At 40.1% G+C, this 27,359-nt stretch overlaps 2 protein-coding genes and 1 long non-coding RNA gene across 3 annotated transcripts; 1 reads left to right on the forward strand and 2 right to left on the reverse strand.

Annotated features, from left to right (window-relative positions):
* The first annotated feature begins 816 nt into the window (after positions 1-816).
* On the forward strand, positions 817-6,430 carry LOC131930523 (uncharacterized). Its single transcript, XM_059287047.1, has 6 exons — positions 817-924; positions 3,004-3,073; positions 4,470-4,526; positions 5,406-5,606; positions 5,899-5,961; positions 6,204-6,430. The coding sequence occupies exons 1-5, from the start codon at positions 922-924 to the stop codon at positions 5,916-5,918; spliced, it is 351 nt and encodes a 116-aa protein (XP_059143030.1). The 5' UTR covers positions 817-921; the 3' UTR covers positions 5,919-5,961; positions 6,204-6,430.
* A 1,243-nt stretch (positions 6,431-7,673) lies between these two features.
* Positions 7,674-17,529, reverse strand: LOC131930522 (carbonic anhydrase 1). The gene is made up of 6 exons (XM_059287046.1): positions 17,511-17,529; positions 16,720-16,868; positions 14,434-14,535; positions 14,184-14,241; positions 8,653-8,810; positions 7,674-7,831 (listed from the first exon to the last, which is right to left on the reverse strand). The coding sequence occupies exons 1-6, from the start codon at positions 17,527-17,529 to the stop codon at positions 7,703-7,705; spliced, it is 615 nt and encodes a 204-aa protein (XP_059143029.1). The 3' UTR covers positions 7,674-7,702.
* A 7,547-nt stretch (positions 17,530-25,076) lies between these two features.
* LOC131930526 (uncharacterized) lies at positions 25,077-26,788 on the reverse strand. Its single transcript, XR_009384134.1, has 3 exons — positions 26,702-26,788; positions 25,500-25,627; positions 25,077-25,118 (listed from the first exon to the last, which is right to left on the reverse strand). It is a non-coding gene; the product is annotated as an uncharacterized LOC131930526 (long non-coding RNA).
* Between the last annotated feature and the right edge of the window lie 571 nt (positions 26,789-27,359).

The raw sequence follows: 27,359 nt of genomic DNA on the forward strand, positions 1-27,359 counted from the left end.
GTCAAATCTAGGGACCCACGGTCCGTGCATGGGGTCAATCCCGACCTGTCTCTGCCGACCCCATTAGCTGAGGACAACTCTTTAAGCCCCGGGGCTACTCCTACGTTTCTGTCAGTCTATTGTTGGCCAGGGGTCGGGCTGGGGTCGGAGGGGTGGAGGAGTGGAGGACGTTTGACAGTTATTCAAATGGTTTGAAACGCCTAAACGAACAAGTGAATGTAAAAAAATTGTTGATACATTTTGAATTTATCATGAAACATATAACGAAACAATAAACTCCCAACAGAAATAGACCAATTACATTTGTGAACAACAAAGATTTCTGTGGTGTGATAATTTATAGAAATCAAAGAAATTTAATATTTTTAATCGAATTTTTCCATTGCATCAGACAAGTAATTTACAGCGTCAGTTTGCCTTGCCATGTTCGCTTTAGTCGTGGGTTTTCAACGTCGACTTGTGTGGACGGATCTACAATAGTAAAATTTTTTTTTTTTTTTTTTAAATATTTTATTATTATTTTTAAAAAAATAATTATCAAAGTATTTGCGGTTCAGCAAAGTTTTTTATTGAAATAGATTGAACTGTGTAACATTCACATGTAAATATTGATCAAGCCTTTTAAACTTATTATAGGTTATGCATACAACTTTTCTTGAAAAAAAAAGCCTATACTTCTAAATACAATGTATTGTTCTAATTTGTTGAATACTAACAAATAAAAAACAATACAATTCGCCACTTTACCAACATCTATTCCCGAAGCTGTCATATCCATGAGTTGAGCGAGTATTTAATCCCGTCTGTCAGCATTGTCCCCCTTTAAGGTCCAGACAAGAGAGTAAGGGACGCAACTCGCCACTAGTAGACACCAGCCATCAAGCGTATCCATCGTATTCCATTTCTTCCGTACTTGTTACAATGGTGAGTGTAAATTAACACGATAGAATTTTTTTGATTCGAAATAAAAATCCAATTTTAATTTGTTCTCTGTTATATATATATATATATATATATATATATATATATATATATATATATATATATATATATATATATATATATATATATTATATATATATATATATATATATATAATATAAATAAATAAATAAATAAATAAATAAATATATATATATATATATATATATATATATATATATATATATATATATATATATATATATATCTTTGAAGATATATTAAGTTTTTCCGACTCAGGGAGGTGTAAAACGATTTCGATATTTTGTACGATTACAATTCTTCCTCTAGACTTCGATTAAGAGAAATTAAAATATGAAATAACAAAACTATTTTTTTAATCGGCGTGGTTGAGTCGGTAAAGCTTGTGGTTGCTAAACTGAAAAGTCTGGAGTTCGAACCCTCGGGTCGATGAGGCTCGACAGCTGGGGACAGCCGCTCTTCTAGGAGAGACAACTCCAAAATCAAACAACTGGTGCCTTATAGTTAGTTCTTGGTTGAACAAAAGCTATAGTAGCAAATCCAAAAAGCAAAGCAGGCTGAAATCGCAGTCAAAATCCGCAATGGCGCATAACAAGTTGACACGTATACTTAATTGTGTTGGAAGGAATCTCTTCCAACACCAAAACTAAGAACGCAGAAGAAAAAGAATCACCCTATTTGGTGGTTTTATCCCTCGTGTCAATAACTGACGTTTTGCCTTCCATACAACGCTTCAAATGTATCCATTGGTTTGGTCTAGATTAGCCTAGATTAGTTTGATTTGTGGTCTAACATAATTAGTTACCCATTATGTCCTGGCGGTTAAGAAGCTTTTGAAATAGAGTTCATCCGTTTCGTGGAACTCGATCTATGAAAGGATAGTGTGATCAGGTCCCTATTAGAGCTGGATGAACTCAACAAGCTTTTTTTGTCTCAAATCCGGAATCCGAACTTGAAACTCGGTTGAACAACCGTGCGCCCTAGCGTTCGACCATAACTATTGTGTAGTAATTATTATCCTTGAAATTTGGCTAAACATAAAACTCTTCTTTTAAAGTAATTTTAAATAAACACGTAACACTTGCACATTATTGAGCAGCTATAAAAGAAGGCCTTGTTTAATTTTACGACATAAGAAGAAATTAAATACCTAAAGTAATTTTTATTGCCCCATAATTTTAATATGTCGATTTAACACATACAGTTGTATACCGATTCTCTTTTCCGACTTATTTTCTTGAGAAATTGATTGCTAAAACAAAATATATAAAACAAAATATTTTGGTCCGGCTGCGTGATCGGAGACGTAGCGCGCCTCTGAGTCGAGTAGGCTATGATGGGTACCCAGCATGGGTTGGGAAAAAATACTCACGGCTGGGCTTAGCGCTGATCACATAAAATCCACTTTATATGGCGTGGTCAATTAAGATAAACAATGAACTGCATCTGCCCTATTGTCCGTTAGAGTTTGCTTATAAACCTTGTTAAAACAAAAACCAACACATCCACCATACACCCAGCCATCCACTCACCTACTCATAAAAGTTTCCTTTTCAAACCTGACGGTCTATAGGGCAAGTGAAGTAGAGTTCACTTGTTTCTGTGACCTCGGCATATGAAGAGATAGTGTGGTCAGCACTATGCCCAGCCGCCTTTACTTTCCCTAACGTGAGTTAGATACCCATCAGAGCTGGGTGGACTCAGGGACGTTATATGGACTTGAACCCGGATTCGAACTCGAGACTTACGGGTTAGCAGTCCAGCTCTCCACCTCTAGACCACTCCGTCCCATCCTACTCATAAACCCATCCACAAATCCATCTCTATATACATCCACTCACCGACTCACCCACCTTCACAACCTAAATATACACACATCTACCCACCCACCCATCCACCCATCTATCCACCCATCTATCCACCAACCAACCCACCCACTCACCCATATAAACATCTACTCATCAACCCACCCACCAACCCATCCACCGACCCACCCACCCACCCACCAGCCCGTCACCAGACTTAACATTTGATTGACAGGTTCACATGAAGGCTGCCCTGGCTATGGCCGTGATGACAGTTCTATTGGTGTTGGAGACGTCTGCCATCCGTAAGTCACCTGTCTGACTCAACCGTTTAGTTTTTTTCAAGGTCCATGATCCATAAGTCTTAAGTTTTCCTTAAGGTCCATGATCCATAAGTCTTAAGTTTTCCTTAAAATCCATGATCCATAAGTTACCTGTCTTACCCAACCGTTTAGTAATTAAGTTTTCCTTAAGGTCCATGATCCATAAGTCTTAAGTTTTCCTTCAGATCCATGATCCATAAGTTTACCTGTCTGACCCAACAGTTTAGTAATTAAGTTTTCCTTAGGACCCATGATCCAGACGGCCGAAAAGACACCTCGGCTATCGCTGAGTACTTAAACATCCCCAGCCATGACAATCCGGCAATTCCCAACTCTCGGTTAAAAGATCATCTCTATACCGTTTTTACACCCTTTTTACTCTCTTTCCCTGTGAATTCAACTCAAGCGCATGTTTTCTGATGTTTTGTTCTGCCCCATGAGAGTAAAATCTCTCCAGCTCAGATGTTTTTTCAGGCAGGGGGGAGGCGAGAATTTATTCAGAAAATACATACTTTTACTCGTAACTTAATGTTACCTTAGTAATGGAAGTCTATAGCTTTGACAAATTATAATTTCACCACTAGCATTTCAGTCATTTTGACGCTCTCAGAATTTTGTCACAACTTAGGAAGGTCTGTCATTTTGACTCTTGCATTGACATCAAACGACTATCAACCACATGGTACCTACGGCAGTGTTAATTTTGAAATATATAACAAGAATAATTATGAAACCTATGCCACTGACAAAATATGCTATAATCAGACAATTTAAAAAAAATGAAATCATTGACACAAATACATAATTATGACATATATAATGAGGTAATTGCGTAAAAAAAGTGCTATTTATGACACTTATAATTAGGAAAAAATGAAATCTATGACACTGACGAAATACGCTATTTATGAATCTCATAATGAAGCAATTGAGAAAAAAAATATTTTAAAACATTATGAAATCTATGACACGGTTAAATATGCTATTTATGACACCTATAATTATGACACCTTATGCTATGTATGACACCTATAATTATGACACCTTATGCTATTTATGACACCTATAATTATGACACCTTATGCTATTTATGACACCTATAATTATGACACCTTATGCTATTTATGACACCTATAATTATGACACCTTATGCTATTTATGACACCTATAATTATGACACCGTATGCTATTTATGACACCTATAATTATGACACCTTATGCTATTTATGACACCTATAATTATGACACCTTATGCTATTTATGACACCTATAATTATGACACCTTATGCTATTTATGACACCTATAATTATGACACCTTATGCTATTTATGACACCTATAATTATGACACCTGTATAAACCCACCTGCCTGTCCTCAGCTATCTTCCACCGCAGTTATTCTGCGCCCAGACTACACGTGCATGCCCCAGTAACAGGTGAGTTGAAGTCGTCTGCTGTTTGGTGTTGATCACTGGTTTGTCGTAATGTGATTTAGTTGGGTGATTTCATGCGAACAAGTATATCCGAGTTTTTAACTTAGTGTTACAACTAACCACATCCTATGACTAAGGGGTCGTCACTCTTTTTTGACGATTTTTACCCCCCCCCCTTCCGTCATACATCGTCACAAAAAGCCATACCCCCACCCCTAAAATGACGTCACACCTCAGCCTACAACCCCCCCCCCCCCTCAAACTTGAAGTTGAATTTTTCTTAAAACATCGATATTTTTCCAAAATCTTGTCTGAACTCTGTCACTATAGAATATTTTAATAAATTCCTAACCCAATTTATTAAAAACAGTTTTCTAAAACGCGAAATAACGTCTTAAATTAGTTTTTAACATTGCTTTTTTATAATGCAAAACAACGCACCATCTGAACCCCCCCCCTCCCCCTCATAACACCGTCACAAAATTACGGACCCCCCCCCTCCCTCCTTCGAGTGTGACGTCTTTTATGGACGACCCCCTTATCCCTTCTTTATAATTGTTTTTAAATAAAAGTTAAAAATACACATTTTATTTGTCTGTAAGATTTCTGTGAAATATTCCATGCGTTTGAAATATTAGTATTCCGAGCCTTCAAAGTAAATAGCGCATTATTTAATCTTTTAAACGCTATCATAAAGCAAACAAAATAAATAAACTTTTATGTTTTAAAAAAAAAACAACAATAAAATAAAATAATAAAACCCCTTTATTTGATTAAATTCAATTTTTATAATTAAGCTTAAAAAAAAAAAAAAAAAAAAAAAAAAAAAAAAAAACTTACTGCCCTCCATAACTTTGACCTAAACCCATTTCTTCCCCCCAGGCGCTGATATCCAACTGTCCCGAGGCAACTATCTTCCGTTCATCAACCGCGGCATACCGCCCTCGGACAGCTACTACGTCACAGACGACTTCAACCTTGGACTTGGTGGTGGTATTCCCGTGGGCGGGCCGGTCATCGCCTACCACAACGACATTGGTCCCCTGTACAAGTACGACAAGCCCGATGTGGACCTTAAATACTGTAAGTAAACATCTCCTGAGTTCACTCAGCTCTTTTGAGTACCGTGCATATATTGGATCTAAAGTAGGAGCATGTTTTTTTTTTACAATCATCATATTGCGACAAAGGAATTCTACTTCATTTGCTGATAATTTAAATTAGTCAATACTTCAAGCTCAATAAAATCTTTCTTATTTTTTTCTTCCAAATGAAGTTAGATAGAGATAAAAAAAATCTATTCATCAATATTATCTTCATCGAGAATGCTTTTCGTAATTTCTAACAATTATTTACATTGTTTCATTATTTTCAGATGGTAGAGATGTCTATTAAAATCTTCAAATTCTAACATCGCCATAAAAAAATTTGGATGCAGGTAACTTAACTAAGTCATTAACTTTTGAAGATTTAGCGTGAGAGGGGTGACATGAGAGGGGTGGTGGACGTGCTATGGGAGGGGGGGGGGGTGTGGCAGTGACATTACCCCGGAAATATGCATGAAATAAATTCTGGGCCTAATACTCTTCATATAATTATAATACTTCTAAAATTGATATGCATTTTTAAAAAGATTTATAAATCAAAATATAAAGATTAATTATGAACTAATTATTTCAGGCATCCAAAATGAAAAAAAAAAAATTACTCTTCATTTCGTGAACTTCTTCATGACATCATCTTAAATTTGAAGGCTACATTCTGACGTTGTACACAAGTAGCCATAGCAACAGCAAATGTTATCTTTGTGACGTCAAGATCAAGGGGCGGTATAAATACTCTGTATAGTTATTGAATCGATGCAAATGTTACTGTGGGGAACACAATAAAGGGCCTTTTATTTTATACTTCATCGTCTTCTCTTGTTTGTGTTGTGATAGTTTCGACACGATTGAAAAAAAAATTGAAAAAACAAAACAAAAAACAAACTAACCAGCTGTCATCTTTGTTTCTTAATTTTAGTAGTCTTGGAAGGGATCCCCTCCAACACAATTAAGTATACGTGTCATACTGGTTATGCACTATTTAGGCCATTGACTCCGATTTCAGCCTGTTTTTCTTTTTGGATTTGCTTCCATAGCCTTTGTCCAACCAAGCAGTTGTTTGGTTTTGGAGTTGTCTCTTCTAGAAGAGTGGCTAGAACTCGAGACTTTTCGGTTTAGCAGCTATGAGCTTTACTGACTCGACCACGCCGACCCTTAGAATATGTGTGAATGTAGGAACTATGTAGTTTATTCTTCTTTACCTTATATTCCGCCAATGAAGAATGTATTCTTTTGTGTGCTTATTTCCTCGCAATGTGAAAGGCACTTTTAAGTTATGATTTTAGGCTTGGGATGAATTAAACACTCTTACAGATGGTACCCGGCGGTAAGATAAAGTATAGTCAACATGTTTCTATGACCTTGGCATGTGAAGGGATGGTGTGGTCAGTACTATGGCCAGTCTTCAGCAGAGGGGTTGATTTAGAGACGTCCCTCGGACTACAGGCCAAGATACAGTCAATATGTTCCAGAGGCGTAGCGACCCTTCCCGGCGCCCGGGGACAAACTTTTCGATTTGCGCCCCCCCTCCTCGAGATTTCGATTTGCACCCCCCTCTCAAACTTCCGATTTGCACCCCCCCTCGAGATTTCGATTTGCACCCCCCTCAAACTTCCGATTTGCACCCCCCCCCTCGAGATTTTGATTTGCACCCCCCCTCAAACTTTCAATTTGCGCCCCCCCTCAACCTTTCATTTTATTTTTCCAACCCATTTTGGCGCCCCCTAAGCTCGGCGCCCGGGGACATATGTCCCCCCCCCGCCCCCCCCCCCCCTCGCTACGCTACTGATATGTTCATAACACACTTTTTCGTTTAATTAATTACACAGGCTTTAGCTGCTTCATTTATTCAGTACTCAATTATTAATTTACCATCTATATTTAAAACTTACGTTCATTGTGACAAATAAAAAAAAATAAACAGAAAAGAATTCCTAGACACAAATCAAAATTATCATGGCAGCTCTTTACAGTGACAGATAAACACACAATTTGCACCAGCGCCTAATAGCGAATTAAATGAAAACACACTTCCACGGGAACAAAAATTGCTTTATTCTTGTAAGTAAATAACATTTATTTCCGGCTATAAATAGCGTTATTGGTGAAAATGGTCCGGCCCATCAACTCTTGAAGAGGTCGGACATTGCCCCCAGTATATGGGCTGATATCCACAGAGAAGGAGAGTTTACGGAACTCGTCCATCTGGAGAAATACAAGCGTCTTTATATATTACATATATATATATATATATATATATATATATATATATATATATATATATATATATATATATAGTTAAATAAATCTATAGACTTATTATCTTTCAATTTTGTAGAGGAATATCTTAAAAAAACGAACCGCCCAATGCAGGCAAAAAATAGTTAGAGTTAGGTGACAAAGTATATACGATAAGTCCGTTTGCAAGCCTGCTAAGTCATATTTTTAAAAACCAGGAATCGACTTAAAATATACGTCGGGCATGTTTGCTACAGTTGACATGAACGTCTATTGCTGCAGCGCTGTGAATAATATGGTTCCATAGTATAACAGGTCATAAAATGATTGTGCTTTGGAAATCAAAGCACAAAGCCAGGGACCTAAGTTTAGAAGAGACAGATGTAGCCTATGCATCAGCCCTCCCCCTCTCTCCACACAGTTGATAGACCCATGGGATATATAAAACTAGGTGCAGTGCCGTAGGCCGGGGGGGGGGGGGTTGGGGGGGTCATAACCCCCCTTCCCCATAAACCCCTCGGTATATAGAAAAAAGTATGAGGGGGGGGGGGGTGCAAATCGATAGTTTGAGGGGGGGGGGGGTGCAAATCGAAAGTTTGAAAGGGGGGGGGGGTGCAAATCGAAAGTTTGAGGGGGGGGGGGGGTGCAAATCGAAAGTTTGAGGGTGGGGGGGGGGGGGGGGGTGCAAATCGAAAGTTTGTCCCCGGGTAAAAATTGGAACCCCCCTTGAGACGATCCTGGCTACGCCACTGAAACTAGGTGTAACAGATGACCCCCAGTCTACTGACCTGTTCAGCTGTGATGTCTTGTGGCGTCTCGAAGATGGACCACACGATGTTTTCTGTACACGGGGGTGTGGTCAGACTGCCGTCGTACCGGTAGTAAGGCGCTGTCGACTCAGGGAGAAGTTGGCTGAAGTCAAACTGACCGGTACTGACCACATCACCTGAAGTTTAACGTCAGATGAAAAATGTAAGCTAATTATCTGGAAATAAGGGGTCGGCGTGGTCGAGTTGGTAAAGCTCATAGTTGCTAAACCGAAAAGTCTCGAGTTCGAACCCTCGGGCAGATGATGCTCGTTAGCTGGGGACAACCTCTCTTCTAGGAGAGACAACTCCAAAATCAAACAACTGCTGCCTTGTAGTTTGTTCTTGGTTGGACAAAGGCTATTGGAAGCAAATCCATAAAGAAAAGCAGGCTGAAATTGGAGTCAATGGCCTCAATGGCGCATAACCAGTTGTGTTGGAGGGAATCCCTTCCAAGACTAAAATTAAGAACGAATAAGAAGAAGAAAATCTAGAAATAATTAAAATAAATAAAGACAATGAATGACACTTACTTTAATATATTCTTTGCGAGTTAAAAAAAAGGCCATATAAAAAAACTAAGAAAAATAAAATCATTTTTGTGTATATATATATATAGACCTATTGGCCTATATATTCCATAACGGTTAAAAGTATATTTCATGACGTTTATATGATCATAAAGTCGTGGTTTTATTGACATTTAAAACTTTGAAACAGAGTGGGCCGTAGTTGAAGCGACAGGAGCGCCTAGTCAGCAATAGCGATAACTTATAGTAGGTAGTCCAAACTGGCGAAAAAGTGCGTTTTAGGGTCAGTTTTTGCGGTTTTCAAAAAAAAAATTTCACTACTTCTAGTTGTCCTATAAGAATAAAAATTATATGTCAATAAAGTTTAATTCTTTATCTGTCGTAATCTGGTATTTTTATATCTGTAACACATGTTTGAATGTGTTTTATATTTGTTTGAAAAGTATCAGTTACGTCAACAAATTTCACCGTTTTGCGTGTACCGATCGACCCCACACTGTTTTATTTGGTCGCGGCTTCGCGACGAAGCATCGTAGAAGCATAATCTTAATGTCATTTTAAAGATCGAATTCTAGGCTATCGTTTGATGTATAAATTGAAAAAATAACTTGTTTATTTCATTAAAAAAATACAGATTTTAAACTTTAAATGACGATATATACACGGAAACAAACTAATTCTGTTTCAATGTTTACACCGATGTAAAGTTTAGTTTTATAACTACTTTGTGTTGTAAATTCAAGTATTTCTGATTTACGGTCGCGAAGCCGTACCCCCAATAAACATATAACCCTCGAGTCGACTTTCAGCCCCGAGTAAGTTGCTCGCCGAACGGTTTTAAAGGTTGACGACCGATGATGCTAAACGGATTTTACCCTTGCTAGAGCCTTCAAACAAGTTGTAAGTATCATTTTTAAAGTTTCATTTCCATTTTAATAAATGAATTTTAAGTTTGAATGTCAGTTTGGTTTAATTAGCACACGTTATTAATGTAAATTTGAACGCTATAAGTCCACGGTTTTAGCGTGTGAACTACGCTTGTACACAGGGTGTGTTTAGACTTGAAGCTATTTAATTCAGGACATTCTAGGGACTTGAAATATGGATGCACTTAACTATTAGATGCTAGTGTTTACTAATTCTTTAAAATCTATTGACTGGGATCAATGATAGGGTCGTATTACTACAGTTTATCTGGACTATCACGTCAAAATTATGAATCGACAAATTCAAAATGGCCACCAGACTATCCTGGTTACTATGTGGACGAACTCAATTATTTACAGGGAACGAAGGTTAAATACTTATAAAATACTAATGAAACACAAAAGAAATTTATAATTATAATAACTATACATTTTTATCAGTTTATTTAAAACAAAAGACACTAAATTTGAAGGACTAATGTGATTAATTTTTTTATTTTCTGTTGTGCACTCTGATTCTGATTCCCCTGCTGAATAATGTGAAATGGTCTGCGCCAGTCTCCTTAATAAAATGTACCAGATCAATTTTTAGATGGTTGTGCAATTTATTAAGATTGTACATGTTGTGACTTAGTTTTAAATGTTATATTAGTTGTAAGTGTAAGTAGTACTAGTAGTATTTCTCATTATTTATTTATTTTATATGCATATAATAGTAACAATGAAGGACAGTTAAGTTGTCCTATAGGATGTTGAGAACCACAGTATGGCATCTTCATCATTGGATATCTCAACCATTGTGGGACCAGCAACGATTTTTTCAAATTTCATTCAGTAGAATTACTCTTAAAAATATATATAAAAAATATAAATTACTTTTAACAAAAAAGGTGTTTTCAGGCTTTTTCATATGTTTCCAGTTATAGTCATAGGACAAATAGTAGGCCTACACAATAGGCTAGTAGTAAATTTAATTATATTTTATTAATCACTAAATCAATTGTTCGTTCCATAGCTGGAGACATTTACGGTGGCCTATCCAGAACTTTCCTTACAAGGGAAGGGAAGAAGGCCAAGACCCCACTCCCCCCTCCCCCCTACAATTCCCAAAACATATTACTTACTCTTGATGCTCCACAAGATCAAGGTTGAGGGAAACAAGACGTACAAAGATGTTCCCCCAAAACTGTTCCCCCAAAGCAGTTATCAGGTTTGAAAAGAAACCAAAGCATGTGGCATCACGTCTTTATTAAACTACATTACATTACATTTACTCTACTAAATTTTGATTCTGTTTCTCCTGCACTAGATAACTGTGGTATTTTTTAAAATAATAATTTAACTCATGTGATTTTTGAAAATAATTAACACATTTTTCCACGTCGATGTTACCAACACAATAATTTTAGAGTTATTCCAAAGCAAAAAAAAAAAAAAATTGAATTTGTTTTTTTTATGAAAATAAAAGTGACCAAAACGCATTTTTGTCATTTTCAATTATTTTTTTACCTTAGAAAGACTCATTTTAGATGACTGAAAAAAATTGGGCATATATATTACAAACTTTGCAGCAACTTTACCAATTTCCACACTTCTATGTTATTTAGTTTAAAAAATATGGGTTCTCAAAAATGGCACTTTTTGAAAATCAGTTTTTTACCAAATTTTGCTTTTTTAAAAATCGCATAACTTTTTTATTTATTGAGATATTTTTATAAAATTTGTGGCATAGACCTTACAATTAAAAGTTCTTTCATGACATACTCACTCCAGAAGTCTGCAATCAATAGTTAATTTCAGTTTGGACTACCTACTTATAGGGAAATATATGTCATTTTAGGGGGGGGGGTAACCCCCATCCCTCTGCTGCGGGACTGTGAATAGGATACTATTTAGGTAGTCTGCCTCGGAGTTTCACTTTATTAAGTGTGACAATGTATAGGGAAACTGGCGGTGAATTAAAAATACAACCCCTTAAGAGATAATGGGAATCCGCCAATGATTATTGAAATATGTGAGTACCAGTGTTTCTTTCATGCGTTTTTTCTCCGGGGATGGGGGGGGGGGGCAGACAAAATTCTCCGGGGGCGGACACTGGTAAAATATTTATGTTTTATATGAATTATATTTCATTCGAGGGGGGGGGGGGCGTAGAAGCTCTTCGGGGCCTGAATAAATGCCTGAAAGAAACTCTGATGGGTACACCTCTGTCAATCCTCATAAAGCTTGACGTATCGTTATCGGCGCGACTGGCAATTTAAATACAACGGCGCGGCCATAAACTCCGAGCCCTTTTTTTATGCGACCCGGTACGTTTTTATTTACCGGACGCTCAAGAAACCTAGACACCAAAACTCTACAAGAAAAAAACTAGATCTACAGGTTAAAAAAAAAAGATGATTTGAACCTTGAGGGAGAAAACAAATATACAGGACATGTTTTGACGTGTACGACAAGCTGGGATCGCGTGGTGATGAATGGAGAGCTCCGCGAAGGAAAGGGGGAGACTTTGTCAACTTTGATAAACGAGAGGTTCACATCAAACGCCGTTAAGTAGGTCAGCGTTCACGGGAGGTTTTTGGAACAGCGTTTCGAAGTCGAAATCGTTTTTAGGAATATTGGATTAGACTAAGAGGTTTGAACGGCACTAAAACTATACTGGTGCTTGTGTGTGTGTGTGTGTGTGTGTGAGAGAGAGAGAGAGAGAGAGAGAGAGAGAGAGAGAGGAGGATGGGTGAGAGTGTAGCTAAAATGTGTGGCAGTTAATGCTTAATTGAAGAGTAGACAATCTATTTTCAGTGAGGCTTCCGGGTACCAACTGATCGGGTTTTGTGACGCCTTTCATAATCCATTGTTGATCTTTTATTTCTTCACAAAGCTCTTTTAAAACATGGATTTCTTTCTAAAATATTGACTGAGCTCGGCTAACATTATTAATCAAATTCTCTTTCAATTTAAAAAAAAAATTGTTTCCAAAACGTTAAACAACGGTCAACCTATTTTTTAAAAACTGCAAAAGTGTGACGTCACACAGAGGCGCCGCAAGGCAGAGGCGTGGAGGGGGGGGGGGGGGTGGTGCAGACATTACCGGGTGACTCCATTTAGGGGGAGTGACAACAAGTCAAATACTTGCAAATATATAGAAGAAACATGCTTTCTGCCAGTTCGGTTAGTAAATAATTAGAGTTAAAAAGCCTTATAAGAACACATTTACCATCTCCACAATAAATACACACACACACACACTCTCTCACTCTCATATATATATATATATATATATATATATATATATATATATATATATATATATATATATATATATATATTTGAATATATATGTATATATAAGTATATAAGTGTGTAGGGGGGGTGACACCATGAAGTGACACCCGACCTAGCGACGCCACTGCGTTCCACAACTCAACCACACTGTCTAATCACTAGCCATTGAGGCGTATTTAATTATAAGAACATTATACTCATAGTGCAAGCAATGATAAAGTTGTACATTGCATGGTTTACCCTTAACTTATCTCAACGGTAAGAGCTTTCAAGTAAACACACTTTTTTTTTCAAAAAATGTTCTTATTTCTTATAAGAGTTTTAGTTTCCTTAATCGTGAATATGGATATAAATCCACATTTTTCTCAACTTAATCCACATGTCTTGGAGATTATCTCAGATTTAGCCTCGCGTCCGCCGTCCAGTCCAGCGCGTGATTGATGCGCGTCAAGCATGCGCGTTTGTTCTTATCATTTGACCAGTCAGGCGGCGTCAATCACAATTTCAACACGGTTGACAATTTTTTTTTCTTGCAGTAAAAAACGAATAATACAAACCTTTCCTTTTAGAAGCTTAATTTATAATAATCTTAAATAATATGTATATACATACATAAATTTTACGATATAATTTTAGCAAAATAAAAAAATAACCCCCCCCCCCCCAAAAAAAAAAGAAAAAATTAAAAAGCTAAAAAATTTACCATAGTAATGAGCTTTTGGGTTATTCGACAAACATTTACATATAAGGGAGGTAATCAAGTTAATTTTCTTACCTGGATGAGTTACGTTCCGTAATTCGTCTATACATGTCTTTAGACCAAGATTTGAAAACTAAAAACGTTGAGAGAGAAATAAAGTTTTCCAGTTATTGTGACGGATAGTTGGCTATTATATATATATATATATATATATATATATATATATATATATATATATATATATATATATATATATATATTTAAAGTAACGTATTTAGATAAAAATTGTGTAATTAGCTTATAACATGACGACTAACACACCTACCATAGACACTTGATAGAATACCCCTACTACGTGGATGCCTTTGTCCTTTCCCAGAGCCTCTTGAAAGCTCGCGTACAGGCTGTTGTAGCCTACGATGTGCATCTGAATGGCATGTGGAAACATACAGTAGACAGATTGGTTAGGGTAAAGTAGAGAGTTAAGGCAGTGGCGTAGCGAGGTCGGATGTCACCCGATGCGGCACTTAATGTTGTCACCCCCCAGAGGGGTAGCCACCCCCTTCCCGGGGACAAACTTTCAAATTTTCTATTTGCACACCCCCTCAAACTTTCGATTTGCACCCCCCTCAAATTTTCGATTTGAACCACCCCCCCCCCCTCAAACTTTTGATTTGCTCCCCCCCCTCCCTTAAGTTTTTCTCTCTATATGTTGCTATTTTTTGCCTTGGTGTCACCCCCCTAAATGGTGTCACCCGGTGCGGTCCGTACCCCCGCCCCCCCCCCCCCCCCCTCGCTACGCCTCTGGGTTAGGGTCAGTTCAGGCTTTTGTTTTAAATTCACGTTAAGTGGTTGGCAAGTGAGTACTGATACTTTGGATGATTGACGGCGTTGTCGTGTGGTAGAGCGCTCGACTGCGTGCTCCAAGGTTCGATTTCGCATCTCGGTTCGGGTTCGAGACGGCAGGTCGTCTCTGGATCAACCCAGCTCTGATTGGTGCCTGACTCAATTTCAGTGTTTCTTTCAGACTTTTTTTTTCTCCGGGGGAACACTTGACATTTTCGGGTGGGGGGGGGGGGGGGGGGAGTGGGGGGCGGACACTGTTAAAAGTATTTATTTTCTATATAAATTATATACATTTCATTTCGTTCCGGGGGGGGGGGGGGGGGCGGTAGAAGAGATGCCTGGAAGAAACTCTGCTCACTTTATGGAAAGTAAAGGCGGCTGGGCGTAGTGCTGACCACACCATCCCTTCTTATGCCGTCTTCAAGAAACATAAACTCTACTTCATCTTCCTTCTGGATCATTAGGTCTGAAAGAGAAACCTGCTGATGCAGTAGAGCTAACACTTATCCTAACCCTAACACTAAGACGAATACTGAAACGAACGTTGATTATGGCTAGTGAAACAGACACTTGTATATAGTTGTTTTGTTAAGTCTTTGTTTGCAGTGTACTGTGCAGGTCAGTAGCGTAGCCAGGATCGTCTCAAGGGGGGGGGGGGGGTTCCAATTTCACCCGGGGACAAACTTTCGATTTGCACCCCCCTCAAACTTTCAATTTGCACCCCCCTCATACTTTTTCTATATACCGAGGGGTCTATGGGGGGTTATGACCCCCCTAACCCCCCTGCCTACGCCACTGGTGCAGGTTAACGTTTATCGTGATGGGCTCTTGATGAAAGGTGTAATCAAATATTTTGTGTTAAACACTTCTGTCTTTAACTCTCGTGTGCTTAACTGCCCTGTGTCAAAATGTCGCGTGATAAAAATGGCGTTAAAAGATTTTCGTCACAGTATTTTATAAAATGGCTTGTGGTGAAGGCTTGTGTTACCCCCACAAAGTACAATACCCACCCTCGAGAACTCTCAGCCCAGTCAGTACTCATCCCCGGGTACGCCCTACCCCTCGTACCTACCTCCAGCGGGTACGCCCTACCCCTCGTACTAACCTCCAGCGGGTACGCCCTACCCCTCGTACTAACCTCCAGCGGGTACGCCCTACCCCTCGTACTAACCTCCAGCGGGTACGCCCTACCCCTCGTACTAACCTCCAGCGGGTACGGCCTACCCCTCGTACTAACCTCCAGCGGGTACGCCCTACCCCTCGTACTAACTTCCAGCGGGTACGCCCTACTCCTCGTATTAACCTCCAGCGGGTACGGCCTACCCCTCGTACTAACCTCCAGCGGGTACGGCCTACCCCTCGTACTAACCTCCAGCGGGTACGCCCTACCCCTCGTACTAACTTCCAGCGGGTACGCCCTACCCCTCGTACTAACCTCCAGCGGGTACCGCCTACTCCTCGTACTAACCTCCAGCGGGTACGGCCTACCCCTCGTACTAACCTCCAGCGGGTACGCCCTACCCCTCGTACTAACCTCCAGCGGGCATACCCTACCCCTCATACTAACCTATAGCGGATACGCCCTACTCCTCGTACTAACCTCCAGCGGGTACGCCCTACCCCTCGTACTAACCTTCAACGTGTCCGCCCTACCCCTCGTACTAACCTTCAGCGGGTACGCCCTCCCCCTCGTACTAACCTCCAGCGGGTACGGCCTACCCCTCGTACTAACCTCCAGCGGGTACGCCTTACCCCACGTACTAACCTCCAGCGGGTACGGCCTCCCCCTCAACCAATGCTCCGAGCCAACGCTGTTGTCCTTCCCCCAGTGGAAATGTACGCCGGCCACCACATAGTCGGCAGGTAGGTCGTCACACCTGAGCAGCAGGTGATTGGTGCTGGGCTTGATGTACGCTGTGGACGGAGGCAGGACTCACAGTTTGTGATTCAGGTCAATCCTAGAGTCTTCGTAGCAGAGGCGTAGTGAGGGGGGGGGGGGGGGCTTGGGGTGCGGACCGCACCGGGTGACACCATTTAAGGGGTGACACCAAGGCAAAAAATAGCAAAATATATAGAGAAAAACTTGAGGGGTGGGGTGCAAATCGAAAGTTTGAGGGGGGGGGGGGGGGGGAGGTGCAAATGGAAAGTTTGAGGGGGGGGGGTTGCAAATGGAAGGTTTGAGGGAGGGGGGTGCAAAATGGAATGTTTGAGGGAGGGGGGTGCAAAATGGAATGTTTGAGGGGGGTCAAAAGTTTCCCTTTCAAATCTGACGGTCTATGGGGCAAGTGAAGTAGAGTTCACTTGTTTCGCTATGCTTGGGTCGCTATGCCTCGGGGGGGGGGGGGGGGGGGGGGGGGTGACACCTTTAAGTGCAGCACCGGGTGACACCCGACCTCGCTACGCCACTGCTTCGTAGTGCTTCAATTTTAAAAATAGCTCAAAATGTCATCAAGAGTTATTTAAATAAATTAGTGAACAGTTTACACAAAAGAAACATTTTCATTATGTCGAATAAGTATGAAAATATATTTCATAATAAAATAGTAAACAGCTTACAAAAAAGTAGCATATTCATGGTGTCGAAGAAGTATGAAAATATATTTCATAATCTTAAGTAAAAGCAGCAATTTCGTATTAGTTGCCTTCTTTGGTTTTATCATTTTCCAAATCGGAAGTAATTATTAGTGTTGCAAAAGTAATGCGGAAAATACCTCCATAAAAACAACAAAAAGCAATTGATTTAAAAAGTAAGTTTTCTAGCCCCCTGTAACCATTTTCACACGCCTTCACAATCCTCCCACTAACCACATTTTTCATTTTTAAAATACAAGGGCAGATGAGGCTCTATAGCTGTGAAAAGCAACCTATCTAGGGGAGACAACTCCAAACTCAAACAATTTCTGCCTTGTAGTTTTTTCTTGGTTGGACAAAAGCTATGGATGCTAATTCTGAAAGAAAAAGTTGGCTGAAATCGGAACCATTAGGACATGTGGCACATAACATGTAGACGCTTAATGCTTTTTTATTTTGGAGGATGTCCCCTTATTTACCAACAAAGAAATTTTGTTTCCCCCCATATTTAAGGGTTGTTGCTCTTTGATAAGGGGCTATAACCAATAAATAACAAATCTATTCTTAATTATGATTTTGCTAGTTTGAATTATTTTGCCATAAACAACAGTAATCATAAAACTGAACTCTTTAACTAATTCAATTCAGGATCTATATATATAATTCTCTTCTGGGATCAGTTAGAAAACAAGCTGCAAGCGCCTCCTTGCAGTCCCCTCTCTTTCTCTCTATCACTATCACTACCACCCCCACCCCACCCCCACATGATCTGGTGAGCGGTGTTCACTCTGTTTACATTTTACAATCATAGAGACGGGTTTGGTGACGGCTATTAGGGGCAGATAATTTAGTTTGAAACGATTTTAAACTTAGAGGAGGTAACTAAGAGGAGGCTGCTTTCACGTGGGGGGGGGGGGGGGGGGGGTTAGTGTTTTTAAGCAAATATTTTCAATGGCAGCATTGGTACTGTCGAATTCACAAATTATAAATTACTGAAAAGTAGAAAAAAAAACTACTAAATAGCGGCGTATGATACGCATCGGGTCGGCTCGTTTATTATAATTCAGAAAATCTCTTTATAGAAAAGCATAATTAGTTTAAAATGTAAAAATATGACATTGCACATTTTTTTGCATCCCACCCCCCCTCCGTTAACCTGTTCTGATCGCACCCCCCCCTCCCCCAACCAAGAAATGTGATGCAATTTATCGACTATACTTATTACTTATTATGAATTTTAGAAACTTGGCCTTTCTTAAAAAATAATAATAAAAGATCTAACTTTTAAATTATATAAAAAAAGCTGACCTTTTCTAATGTCATGTATTAACCCAAACTTAATTTTTTTTCTGCGGGTACAAAATTACTTTTAAAAAAAATAATGACTGTGAATTAAGGCGCAACATTTTAAATATGGAATAAGAATTTTTTTTTATTATTCGTATAATGACGGAAAATTTAAAATATGCGTCAGATATATTTTTATGTGTGACATATGTATCGAGGGGACCCACGTGTATAGCGGGCTGACACAGCTATGCAACAGGGTGGGACATACATGAGTATGCATGACATACACGTAAAGTTGTATGATATATCTTTGCAGTGGGGTGTGTATAGCGGTGTTATAACCCTACTGGATGAGGATGACATAGCTGTGTAGCAGGGTGACACACCTGTAAAACAGGGCGTGTAAAGCGGTGATATACCCTAAAGGTTGACATACCTGAGTAGCAGACTGACACACCTGTACAGCTGTATGATATACCTGTGTAGTGAGGTGTGTAAAACAGTGATATACCCCCACAGGGTGACACACCTATGTAGCGGGGTGGCACACCTGTACAGCTGTGTAGCGGGGTGGCCCACCTCACCTGTGTAGCCGTGTAACCCACCTGTGTAGCCATGTAACCCACCTGTATAGCCGTGTAACCCACCTGTGTAGCGGGGTAACCCACCTGTGTAGCCGTGTAACCCACCTGTGTAGCGGTGTAACCCACCTGTGTAGCGGGGTAACCCACCTGTGAAGTCGTGTAACCCACATGTGTAGCCATGTAACCCACCTGTATAGCCGTGTAACCCACCTGTGTAGCGGGGTGGCCCACCTCACCTGTGAAGTCGTGTAACCCACCTGTGTAGACGTGTAACCCATCTGTGTAGCGGGGTGACACACCTGTGTAGCGGGGTAACCCACCTATGTAGTGGAATAGACATACCTGTTTAGCGGTGTAACCCACCTGTGTAGCGGTGGAACCCACCTGTATAGCCGTGTAACCCACTTGTGTAGCGGGTTAACCCACCTGTATAGGCAGGGTGACACACCTGTGTAGCCATGTAACCCACCTGTGTAGCCGTGTAACCCACCTGTGTAGCCGTGTAACCCACCTGTGTAGCCGTGTAACCCACCTGTGTAGCGGGATAATCCACCTATGTAGCGGGATAGACATACCTGTGTAGCCGTTGTTGTTGACCGTAAACCGCGTCTCGCCGAGACTATCATAGGTGTACAACGAGATGGGCCCCATGGGCAGGTACTGGACACTCTCTTCACTGATATCTATGGGAGACTGACGGCGCTGGCCACACTCTGGAAACACCCTATGCCAGATACGTGGTCCAACTGCAACAGTCATTGGGGGGGGGGGGGGGGGGGTGATTGTGAGGTAATTATTACTGCGAGCAGATCAAGATGACTATCAAAGAAAATGGATGTAAAATATAGTGAACTAGCATGCCTTTCTGTGGGGTTTATTGAAGGTTAACTTTTGGATTAAAAATATTGTGTACAAGTAGTGTACAGCAGAGCCGTAGCGACCCTTCCCGGTGCCCGGGGACAAACTTTTCGATTTGCACCCCCTCAAACTTTCGATTTGCACCCCCCCTTAACCTTTCAATTTATTTTTCCAACCCATTTTGGCGCCCCCTAAGGTCGGCGCCCGGGGACATATGTCCCACCCGCCCCCCCCCCCCCCCTCGCTACGCTACTGGAGTACAGACGTAGTACAAATGTACCTAGACTAGGGGCAGGTACACATGGTATTTTATACATAAAATTTTTTAAGTGCAAGCTGCCGTGGAAGATGCAGAAATTGTGAAACAACATTAAACCAAAGAAGAAAAAAACTTGTTGAAAAATATTCAGTAAAAAAATGACTTAATGATGATCAAATATTGACCAAATATAGACTAAAGATGAACTAAAGATTGACCAAATCCTGCCTAATTATGGATGAAGGTGTCATCCATAAATGGCGTCACGCTTTTATTTTGATATTTTGTACCATTCCCCTCCCGTCACTTATCGTCACATAAGTCTTAACCCCCCCCCCCACCTTCTCGCACTATCAAGATAGTGACTTTACTGACTGACGCTCCTAAACCCTGTATTATACTGTGTTTACATAAATGGGAGTGACAGTGAAAAGTGCTCCCACGTACTGACGAAATACTGACTAAATACTGACTAAATACTGACGAAATACTGATTAAATACTGCCTAAATACTGCTTAAATACTGCCTAAATACTGCTTAAATACTGTCTAAATACTGCCTAAATACTGCCTAAATAATGCCTAAATACTGCCTAAAAATAGAGACTAAATATTGACTAAATACTGCCTAAATACTGCCTAAATACTGACTAAATACTGCCTAAATACTGCCTAAATAATGCCTAAATACTGCCTAAATATTGACTAAATACTGCCTAAATACTGCCTAAATACTGCCTAAATACTGACTAAATACTGACTAAATACTGACTAAATACTGACTAAATACTGACTAAATACTGACTAAATACTGACTAAATACTGACTAAATACTGACTAAATACTGACTAAATACTGACTAAATACTGACTAACTACTGACGAGACAGACCTTTGTTCAAGTACTAACCTCGAGTAGTGGTAAAATCATTGTAATCCCACGAGTCCTTGAACTGTATCCTTTGGTTACCTAGCAATGTCTTTTCGTCTGTAAGGAAGACATGTATGTATGTTACATTACAATACAGGCTGATGTATCTGATTGACATGTTGTGTTTGTAGTGATGTTTGCGAAAAGATATATATATATATATATATATATATATATATATATATATATATATATATATATATATATATATATATATATATATATATTAATACTAATAGTTTCGCTGTCTGTCTATCTGACAAGAACGCTCTGTCTGACAAGAACGCTCTGTCTGACAAGAACGCTCTAGAGAAAACACAAGCAAAATAAAAACATGCACAGTAATTCGAAAAACGAAATATGACGTCGACACATTTAGCGTAGAGTAGAACATAATCTCAAACCAGAGAGTGCACACAGTAATGTAATGACGTCATTGATTATCGCGTAAACATTGAAAAAAAGGAAATGTTGTCTAATCTAAATGGTTTGCGTGAAGAGTTTCTTGCATACAATTCTTCGGGTAGGGGCGAAGCCCCACCCCCCGCGTAAGAACGTCTGAGCCCCCCCCCCCCCTCCCCAACTCAAAAGAAATTTCCTCATCGATACTCTATAATAAAATTACCGCCTAATTAATGTGTCTAATCTAAAAAGTGGTTTTCTTGCAATGGGACGGTAGACATGTTTTTTTTTTTGGGGGGGGGGGGGGGGGTGGGTGGTGTGTGGGGGGTGGGTTGGTTTCAGTGTTTCTTTCAGACTTTTTCCTCCCCGGAGAGGGGTGGGGGTACTTGAAATTTTCGGGGGCGGGGGTAGAATTTTCTGGGAGGGGGCGGACACTGGAAAAAGTATATAACTATATTTCGTTGAATGGGACGGTAGACATGTTTTTTTGGGGGTGGGGGGTGGTGGAGGGGTGGGGGGGGGGTGGTGTGTGTGGGGGGAGTGGGGGGGGTGGGGGGTGGTGTGTGGGGGGTGGGTTGGTTTCAGTGTTTCTTTCAGACTTTTTCCTCCCCGGAGAGGGGTGGGGGTACTTGAAATTTTCGGGGGCGGGTTTAGAATTTTCTGGGAGGGGGCGGACACTGGAAAAAGTATATAATTATATTTCGTTGAATGGGACGGTAGACATGTTTTTTTTGGGGGTGGGGGGTGGTGGAGGGGTGGGGGAGGGGGTGGTGTGTGGGGGGGGGGGGGGTGGTGTGTGGGGGGGGGGGTGGTGTGTGGGGGGGTGGGTTGGTTTCAGTGTTTCTTTCAGACTTTTTCCTCCCCGGGGTACTTGAAATTTTCGGGGGCGGGGGTAGAATTTTCTGGGAGGGGGCGGACACTGGAAAAAGTATATAATTATATTTCGTTGAATGGGACGGTAGACATGTTTTTTTTTGGGGGGGTGGGGGGTGGGGGGCGGTGTGTGGAGGGGGTGGTGTGTGGGGGTGAGGGGTGGGGGTGGTGTGTGGTGGGGGGTGGGGGTGGGGGGTGGTGTGTGGTGGTGGGGGGTGGGGTGGGGGGTGGTGTGTGGGGGGGGTGGGTTGGTTTTAGTTTAGAGAAAAGAGACAGCACTATCAGCCTAGCGCCCGTTGTACCCTTCCTCAACGGGCCATTTTTCTCGTATATATATATATATATATATTATTACTAGCCGTCCCGGCCAGGCCCTGCACTGGCTTCTGTTAAAAACCTATCTGTAAAAGACCATGACATGTGTTTTGTAATCAGCATATACCCGGCATTGCCCACCCTAACCACAACCAACTAAAACCAAAACACAATAACAGCAAAAATAACGTTAACGCAAACAAAAATACAAACGATAACACACACGCAAACACAAACCCACTCACTTAAACGAACGTAGGAGCTAAAGCGAACACGGGAGTCCAGGTGCCCCAAATAGCACCCTGTCTGGGCGCCGTAGGACGCCCGGATTATAGTAACCTTTCTTATCCATAGTCTATCGCACTATTTAAAGCGAAATTATGGACCATAGCGCTCACAAGATAGCCCAGGGTGCCAAATTATAATACTGAAATGTATCTTCCAAACGAATTTCAATAAAGCTTTTGCTTATTAAAATACCCAGTATGTGTCTATTTGTTGTTAATTACAAACTCTATACTCTGTCTTTAATTGTCTTTGGTGTCTGTATATATATATATATATATATATATATATATATATATATATATATATATATATATATATATATATATATATATATATATTTATATATATTTATATATATATGTGTGTGTGTGTAATTATATATAACAAATTACATGTTCAGTTTTATACATATAAACCGTTATTCGTACATCAAGCGTCCACCGTGATGAGAGATTTAAATGACCCCCTCATTGCTAGTATATTCTCTCCTTCATGTCACTTGGTGAACTCCAACAAACACAAAGACCATCAAACACAAAGAGCAACAAACACAAAGACCAAAAAACACAAGCACCAAGAAACACAAAGAAAACTAAACACCAACAAACACAAACACCAACAACACCACCACAAACACCCAAACAAACACCAACAAACACCAACAAACACAAACACCGTACCTACTAGTGCCACTCTCTCCCTTTTGGAGAACCTGTTCACCCGGGGGTCGGGGGTAGGAAAATTCTCCACATGTCGTAACGACCCCGGGGGAAACCGCTGGACATCGCGGCCTGGTATGACCCAGCGTTGGAACGGTGGTTTCTAGAACAAAAGAGTGGTACTTAACCGTTATAGGGTACCATTGCTGATTATCATAAGCCCGTCACAGATTATACTGTTATTTTGATTAGTCGTACGGCTGGTGATTGTTAGGATCGTGATAAGGCTAGGATTAAGATTAGGGTTTGTTGGCATTGAGGTAAGGAAGGGAATATTGTTAACTCCAAAGCGAGTTTTAACAGTTTAGTAGCTCTAAAGGGAAAAAATACCACGAAATTATACATTCGTGGTCGAATGATCAGAGTTTCTTCCAGGCATCTTTTCGGGGGTGGGGGAGGAAAAGCACCACCCCCCCCCCGAACGAAATGCAGTTCATATAATTTATATAGAAAATATATACTTTTAACAGTGTCCGCCCCCCCCCCCCCCCCCCCGAAGAAAGTCTACCGCCCCCCCCCCCGGAAATTTCAAGTGCCCCCCCCCCCCCCCGGAGAAAAAAGGTCTGGAAGAAACGCTGCGAATGATAGAGCGTTTGGTTGCTAGCATGTAGGTCTGGAGTTCGGACGTCCGTGAGTCAAGCCATCTCCGATGAGTTCCTGAATCAGGGGGAAAGTAATAGGCGTCTGGGCATTGTGCTGATCAGCCTATCCCTTCTTAAGCCGAGGGCAAGTAACTCGTGAACTACTTCACCTGTCCTAAAGATCTTTAGGTCTAAAAGGGGAACTTTGTTTTGTTTTTGCTTTGCTTTGCTTTGCGTTGCTTTGCTTTGCTTTGCTTTACTTTCCTTTTCTATTCTTTTGTTTTTGCTTATATATATATATATATATATATATATATATATATATATATATATATATATATATATATATATATATGAAAGAGATATAGCCTTACAAACCTGATATAATGGAAGTAATTCTTCCCGATATCTCTGATTCCTGAGTCTGAACTGATCGCCATCTAGCGGGACTGGTAGTCTGTAGAATCGTCCAAGCTTTGTCCCTCGTCTTGTTACTGCCAACCAACACCAAAGACAATTAAAGACACAATATAGTTTGTAATTAACAACATATAGACACAAACTGGGGATTTTAATAAGCAAAAGCTTTATTGAAATTTGTTTGGAAGATGCATTTGAAGTTGAATTAAAGTTAAGATAATGTAGATAGAATTTTGAAAAAAAAATATTGAGAGAATTATTAACTGGCTACGAATTAAAAAAATAACATCTTTATTATAAATACCCATGGTTATAGTAGTTAAACCCGAAAAAACAAACAATACAACAAAGGAAAATAATAAGTTAAATTAAAAAACAACAACAAAAAAAAAAAAACAACAACAACAACCAAACGAACAGTAAGACAAACACATAAGTATAAACAAGATTCTAACCCATCTGTGCCCTGGTGCTCGGAAGGAGAGGATGGAGACATATCGACACGACCACTAGGAGACAGCAGAAGATGCTGACATCACTGCTGGACGCCATATTGGTGTACCAAATACGGTCTTGCCACAAGCTGTAATTTATGAGAAAATTATCATCAACATCTTTAAAAAACAATACATTTTTAAAACCCATGATTGATATGAAAACCATTAATCTTCATAACACTACTGACATATAAAAACCACTAATCTATAAAACAAAAATACTAAATTACTAATACCATTAATCTAACACGAAGTCAAAAGTATTGAAAAAAAAAATCTACGAAAGCTACTAGTATATGAAAACCACAAATCCGCTATATCCCCATCTATTTGTCTTTTATTGCAGTTTCTATTATTTAAAAAGAAATCTCAAAGACTTTCCAGTCATTGGTAATCTCAGTTTAAGAAAAAAGGATTCACCCACCCCTCACCACTCTTTAAATCTGAAGACTAGGTCCGATTATGCACTCTTAAAAAAGGGAATAAACTAGTATATTGAAAAAAATACAAACACACAGGCCAACTGCTGGCTATTTTGATGTTTTCATTGCTTTAACTTCTCATTTGAACCGAGTAAATATGAATTCGGAATGTTTTGTGGGTTTGATCCGGAAACAGATTGACAGCTAGGTCATTATGACCGATAACAGGCAAATTTTTATTTTTGTTAGTGATAGCATTATAATACTGATTATTTAATACATTTCGCCGTAACATAAAATATTATATTTCTAAATATTTAAATATAAATTACTGCTAACTGAACCAGTAAATCTAAACGTAAATATAAATCTATAAATATAAATCTATACTAAACAGTGTTTCTTTCAGGCATCTCGAAATAGAATTTTTAAAAATACTTTTACAAGTGTCCGCCCCCCCCCCCCTATTTTCAAGTGCCCCCCCTCGGAGAAAAAAGCCTGAAAGAAGCACTGATACCAATGTCTACTAAGCTCATTCTAAAATCTCCGAATCACCGAACAGAGCTAAAGTCATCTGACACATATCTGCAAATTGACCGATTTAATCTACCACTTTCCACGCTCGTTTCTAATTGCTAATTTAATTATAGCCCCCATTAACTAATCAGAAACACAACACACACACACACACACACACACACACACACACACACACACACACACACGGACAGTACTCACCCCTACGCCCCCTGCACCAAGAACAGCTCAGCTACACAAAATCTACTCCACGACACTCTACGTCTGTTATTTCGTCGGGTTTTCCTACGCCGTCGTACAGGTAATACTACAGGTGACGTCATCTTGTTCCGTCACAACTGCTTGGTAAATTAACGAATGTCGGAAAAGATTGTTTCTTCAACCATACTCAATAGCCGGAAATGAAAAGTTTAAAGCGGTGTTTCTTCCAGACTTTTTCTCCGGGGGGGGGGGGGTGGGGGTGGGGCACTTGAAACTTTCGGGGGGAGGGGCGGACTAACATTTCCGAAGGGGGGAGGGCGGACTAACATTTCCAAAGGGGGGGGGGGGGCTAGGGGTGGAGATGCCTGGAAGAAACTCTGGTTTAAAATCGTTGTTTATGAAGAGATGGGATAGGTGTGAAACAATATTGTAAGATGGTGGCATCAAGTTTAGCCGAATGTGGGGGAATAATGGAAGGACGGAGGAATGTGAAGTTCTCTTTTTAAACGTGAGGGTCAATGGGGTTAGTGAAGCAGAGTTCACCTGTTTCTCTGACCTCGGCATATGAAAGGACAGTGTCCGGAGCACTATGCCCAAACGCTTTTACTTTCCCTAACTTGAGTTAGGCACTTATTAGCGCTGGCTGGATTATCTACTG

The sequence above is a fragment of the Physella acuta genome, unplaced genomic scaffold (assembly GCF_028476545.2).
Source record: "Physella acuta isolate Inbredline_101_S28 unplaced genomic scaffold, ASM2847654v3 ptg001795l, whole genome shotgun sequence".
Taxonomy (NCBI): Eukaryota; Metazoa; Mollusca; class Gastropoda; family Physidae; genus Physella; species Physella acuta.